This window comes from Ciconia boyciana, chromosome 4, assembly GCF_034638445.1.
Source record: "Ciconia boyciana chromosome 4, ASM3463844v1, whole genome shotgun sequence".
Lineage (NCBI taxonomy): Eukaryota > Metazoa > Chordata > Aves > Ciconiiformes > Ciconiidae > Ciconia > Ciconia boyciana.
The window spans coordinates 15277466-15283644 of NC_132937.1; the positions used below are offsets into that span (position 1 = coordinate 15277466).

At 48.2% G+C, this 6179-nt stretch overlaps 1 protein-coding gene across 4 annotated transcripts in view; it reads left to right on the forward strand.

Moving 5' to 3' along the window:
- ZBTB7C (zinc finger and BTB domain containing 7C) overlaps nt 1–5958 on the forward strand; it is a 179644-nt gene extending 173686 nt beyond the window's left edge. For all 4 annotated transcript variants that reach the window (XM_072860225.1, XM_072860229.1, XM_072860227.1 and 1 more), the window contains one exon: nt 3499–5958. In XM_072860225.1, coding sequence (XP_072716326.1) covers nt 3499–4135 — 637 coding nt within the window. In that variant the 3' untranslated portion in view covers nt 4136–5958. The remainder of the gene's footprint in view (nt 1–3498) is intronic.
- Nucleotides 5959–6179: the final 221 nt, after the last annotated feature.

Consider the following 6179-nt stretch of genomic DNA (forward strand, 5'->3'; position numbering starts at 1 on the left):
TGGTCCCCGTCGCTCTCCTGGGTGTGATGCTGCGGGTGCTAATTGCTGACAGGGAAATAGCTTTGCTTGACCTGTCACCGACACCTTCCCCATGATGGGAACGCTGGAGCTGAGCCCTCCCAGAGGGCTTCCAAAGTCCTTTACAAGCAAGGGCAGCATTGTTGGCTTCGTTTGGGGAAACTGAGGCACAGAGAGATGTTGGTACTGACTCACAGTCACTGTGAAGGTTAGTAGGAGGGTTCAGGTGGGAATTCAGGTATCCTGACCCCTAATCCGGACAGGTTTAATCAGCACCTGGGAGGTTAAAAGCTCCACGCAGAGATGGTCTAGTGTGGCCCATTACTAATGCAGGGTTAAACCTGACAGCTTCTACATCCCCCCATATGCTCAACAGCTTCTAGATACAAAGCATAGGGGTAGGAGGACTTTAACCCAAGAAAATAATCACAAAGAAAATTGGGACTAATCCAACGGTGCAGTCTCCCATCATCACTCACAAAAATGAAGCTGTTCATTTGGGTCACCCCGCACAGAGCTGAAGGCTGGAGGGTTTTTTCCTTCTTTAACACTCTGAGCAAAGTGGAAATTTCAAAACATTGGTTTATTTTTAAATGTATTTGGAAGTATTTTGAATAGCACGCAGCTGTTTGGTTTTGGTTTGGTGTTTTTTTAGACACTTTCAGCATTACTCTAATGTGAGAGCTCTTCTTTAGGGGAAAGTGTATTTAACCAAAGTGGAGTGATTGAGATATAGAAAGAAATTTCTGCCGGGATTTCCTGAACGCCGCCGCTTGTGTTACGTGTTTTGCTCTCGGGGACAATCTCATGCTTCCCAAAAGCATCGGACTGGCACTCACGGCAGTGAGCAGTGCCTTCACCAGGGAGATGCAAGCCCAGACGGTCCCCCTTGGGGTCCCCTGGAAATGAGGGTGCAGGGAAGCAGAGGTTCCCAAATGGAATTTCTGAATGAATCAGTCCTTTGCATTATTTCTGCGCTCGAGGAACTGTGGAGGAGCAAATTTACTGGGGGAAATAGAGAAAATATGTTTTCCTGGTGGGGAGTCCCCCAACCTCCCCATCAGATCCCTTTCCCTTCGCATCCCATGGCAAGGACTCCACATGCACCTGGATCTGCCACTCCCGACTCCCAGGGACATCTGATCGCAGGAAGCAGGACTTAATTTAATAGCTCATTCATTTTTTCCTTAAACAAAGGCTGCTCAGCTTCTAGTCTGCTGTTTTACCCTTCTAAAACGCTGGAGAAAACTGCAAATATTTCAGCTTTTCCACCAAGACAACCCCGGAGTGCTCAAGGAGAAACTGTTCCAGCCAGAAAGGTTAACATTATTTGTTCCTATTATTTGTGTTGTGACAGCTTGCAGAGCCCTAATCGCTCTCCTAATGCAATTGCATTAAGGTTATTCACACACATGGAGCGTGGTTCTCCTTCAGAGAGCTTGCGAGCTGAGCTCCCATCTTGCAAAGCCTGTGTTTCCCATGCCACATCCTCCCCTGGGTGCTTCACCGCAGCCGGAGCATCTCGCCCCCCCAACCTCTGAGCTCCTCCAGGTAGAGCCATAAAACCTCTCTTCCATCCCACGGAGATGCTGCCAGGGCAGGGAGGATTGAGTTTCTCCCTGTCTGCTGACAGAGATGGGTAATAGCCTGAAAAAAGCTTTGCCTGTATTTACATTATACAGTCCTGGCACGCTGCATGTTTATTAGGAAAAGCAATCCTGCTAGGTTAAACATTACATATATAGGTTTAAATTATATTATAGGTGGGGCTGGTAGCTCTGCTTTTTATTAACATTTCCCAACACTTCGCATTATGAGCCCCTGTGTTCATCTGCTTACGACTTTGCTGCGCATTATCCGTTCGGGATGAAATTTTCCACCTTGCTTTGTCTGCTGCTGAGAACTGATTTCAGCCCTTGCAGGGGAAATGCGCCCTTGTTAAAATCTTGGGATAACAGCATCTTTGAAAATTTCAGAATGGGAAGTTGGGATCTGGCCCTGGGCTTGGCATGGGGACCAAGAGATGCTTTTTTTCTGTCTCCCTAAAAATCTGCATGAGTTGTAAGCATCGTGCAAGCTCATTACAACCTCCATACAGGCAGGGAGCATCTCCACTGCCTGCACTGCTGCTGCAGATGCAGGACCAGGCTGGGACCGGTTTCCCAAAGGCAATAAAGCATCATCAGGTGAAGAAGTGACTCTCCTTCTAGGGATACTTCTCTGCATCCTTGATCCTGAGGGACCGGTTTGCAGGGATGCCCATCCCAGGGCTGCACTCCTCACGGCGTGGCTGACACAAGCGTGCTGCCGGTCACATCACTGAAAATTATTTTGAGATGCACAGGGGCAGGGTGGCAGAAATTAGTGCAAAGGCAGCACCTTGCACGTTTTGAGGGCTTGACCTGCCAGGATAAATAGATTTTTTTGGGTGGTTTTTGCTTTGTTTTGCATGCTCATATATTTTATATATAATAAGGACATGACTCCATATATTCTCCATATTCTTAGCCACATTACTAATGTCTTGGAGGGATCATACTGAAAGCACTTTGGAAAACAATATGAATTCTCCCACTTTGCTGTTTACTTACTTGAAGTCTGCTCATGCAACCTAGGCAGCGCGCTTGGCTCAGTTCGGCTACAATCAGCTTTGCTTTTTATAATCATATGCCTTTGCTGTGATTTTTGTAGACGGAAGAAGGAAACACTTATTCATTGGAAAAAAAAATAGTGATTGGACTGCCAGCTTGGGAAAATATTCTTGCTGCTTTTAGATGTTCCCCTTAAAAAAACAACTATATTTGTAAATAAGTGCTATTGGGATGGGTATTATGCTGTTCCATGGCTGTATTTAAAAACCTTCTCCAAAATATGTGTAAGGCTTGATGTGCGCTGGCCTTGGAGAACATGGCAGGGAAGGACAGCGGGTGCAGAGTGCCCGGGTGCTGCCTGCACCTCTGCCTGCCTCACCCTGTGCCATGCTCCCGCTTCAAACGAAAGCTCCTGAGACACCCAGTGGTCAGTAAAAGGATAAAAGGAAGGGAAAATCAGCTCCAAGAGGGACTTCATTTAAGCAGTATTGCCCCACATTGCCAGGCTCTCGAAACTCAACTAATTTCCTTATTTGCAGGCAGGAATATAGCTGTACTTATTTAGATATTCCCATATGTTTTTTGGGTTTATTCCAAAGGGTTTTTCCCTCCAATTTACGCTGTTTTGAATTCTTTGGGATGGGCTACAAACTCCTGACATGGAGGGCTGGGTCTGTGTGGTGTTTAGGCGCTGTCAACTAGGTAAGGAGGAGTTGGATGCAAACACCAGCCTACGAGAGTATCCATACATTGGGGCAGTGCCATGGCTGGAAGCCCCGGGATGAGCTCTCCACCTTCCCATTGCCTTTCCCTCTCCTGATCCAAGGGGCAATCCCAATCACATCCCTTCCAGCCCACGCCACCTGACTGAGCACCTTTTCTTTTGCAGGCAGGACAAGCTCAAAATCCACATGCGGAAGCACACAGGGGAGCGGCCATACCTGTGCATCCACTGCAATGCCAAATTTGTGCACAACTATGACCTGAAGAACCACATGCGCATCCATACGGGCATCCGGCCCTACCAATGTGAGTTCTGCTACAAGAGCTTCACCCGCTCCGACCACCTCCATCGCCACATCAAACGCCAGAGCTGCCGGATTGCGCGACTCCGGCGAGGACGTAAGCCAGCAGCATGGAGGGCAGCCGGCTTGCTCTTCGCTCCTGGTGGTCCGCCGGTGGAGAAGAGCTTCGTGATGCCACCGACATTGGAGGAGATGAGCAGCCACCTTGGCGGCGCAGCCATGTGCCTTCCCGGCCCCAGCCCCAAGCACTTTTTGAGCGGGGCCAAGGCCACCTTCAGCTTGCAGGAGCTGGAGAGCCAGTTTGAAGAAACCCAGATGAAGCTCTTCAGGCGAGCCCAGCTGGACATGGAGAGGAACGCGGGCATCTTCGCCTTCGCCCTGGGCCATAATGAAAACCTCGCTGCTCAACCCTTCTTTCCCCTTCCCGATCCTTGGAGCACGGGCTTCAGCAGCTTGGCGGGACTCGGCCACGTGGCTCCCATATCGGAGGCAAGCAACTAAACCCGTGCCCGGTCCCGTCATGGGTCCGCTCCCTACCCAACAGCGCGACTGGCTCCCTCGGGGTGCCCACCTACCCTTTTGCACCGTCTGGCTCCCAAGAAGCTCTTCGTCCCCTCGCTGCCATGGCCTGCCGCAGGGCTTGGGGCACGGGGCCATCCCCAGGGCAAGCAGGTGGGTGGGCTGGTGCTGCACCCCATGGCCACTGGCACTTTAGACTCTGCGATGCACTTAGCTTTGGGGCCATGGGGCACTCGCTGCCCCGTCCAGCCGCCCACCGCTCACAGCTCTGTCTGGGAAGGCCAGGCCAGGACTGCTGCTCTCTTCAACGCTCCCAAAAATGTCACTTGCCTTAGTCCAGGGCACGGCCATCACCATGAGATGGCTCTTCTTGGGGACATGTTCCCCATTTTCCACCCATGGGGCCTACTGGACCCCAACAAGCCGTCCAGACTTGGTTTTGATATATTACATTCCTTGGCCCTTTTGGTCAAAAGGACTTTTGTTTTTTTTTAATTAATTGCTATGTCTGGCAACAAAATTTATTCTACAAGGGATAAAGGGAAGGGTCAAGCAGCCATGTTGGGAGGGCAAGGATCCTGGCCATTGCCTTTCTCAGCGGTATATCAGACTTGCAGGGCTGGTGAAAGCCCTGCTGTGCAGGATGAGTTGGGACCCTAAAAAAATCCAAAACAAAAGAGATTATAGAAAATCACCCAGGAGCAAAGCTGGGTGGAAAAGGGGATTTCTACTTATTTTGGTTCTTTGGCCATTTCAAAATTTCAGAAGGAGAACCAAAGCCTATTTTGAGTATTTTAACTTCAGTTGCTTGAAAAGGTGAAGGAAAATTTTTTTGAAGGATCAGAAATGTTTCAATTCTGAGCTTTTATTAAATCCTTGCTTTGCAAAAATAAACTGAAGGGAATGAGATACGGTCTCCGGTGTTGGTGGCAAATCGAAAACCCTTTATTGAACTATTACCTGGCTTATATACTTTCTAATTGTTTGTACATGCCCTACTGAAAGAACTCTTATTGGTTTATATGTCTTGTTCACGCGTCCTTCATGCGTTCCTTCAACTAATACAATTGGCTATCTTTTTGTAACCTTGCAGCTCCTTTCTTCACAACAAAAAATCACGCGCTCGCCTTATCTCTCTCCAGTCTCATCCACTCCTACTCCTGACACACAGCCTCCTTCTCTCAGACATAACCCAAACCCTCAGCACTTCAATCTTGCCAGCCCTTTCACTCCTTCAATTCCCCCTTCTTTGTTTTTCAACAACATATATTTTTTACACCATTTTCTACAGCATTCCTTGGACACGTGACAATAAACAGGGTAAAAGCAGCAAGATACATAAAAATACAATAGTTTTTGTACGTCATTCAATGTTTTGATGTCTGTAGAAATGGCCACATTCTGAGATTGAATGGTTTGTTGTAATATTTTCCACCCAAGATATTTCCAGGGTGCCTCCATTTGGATCTTTTCGGGCGCAATCTGGAGGCCTCGGTTTTGCAACGCGCTCCTCAAAACAGGTAACGCCTCTTGCATTTGGTTGTTCGTAGGGCTAGCAAGCAAAATATCATCCATATAGTGATTCCTGGAAATCTGAGTCGCACAGGGTGTATGGCTTCGGCCACATATGCCTGACAGATTGTTGGAGAATTTTTCATACCTTGAGGTAGAACAGTCCAATGATACCTATCCATTGGTTCACCTCGATTTACCTTAGGCACTGAAAATGCAAAACGAGGTGCATCTGCAGGGTGCAAGGGGATTGTAAAAAAGCAGTCTTTCAAATCTATAACTACTATGTCCCAATTTCGGGGTATAAACACTGGAGGAGAGGGGGTCCAGACCATGGCTTGAATCTGTCCTTTAAAATCCACATTAATAACTCCTGGCAAAACGAACAGTCCCGTCAAGGTGGTGCTAGATCTGCCCAACAAAAGTGCACTATACACTTGCCTTAAGGGCCCCTTTACATTCAATGGAATCTCTTGAATATGGGGTCCCCAAAGGGTAAAATCCGTTACCGAGG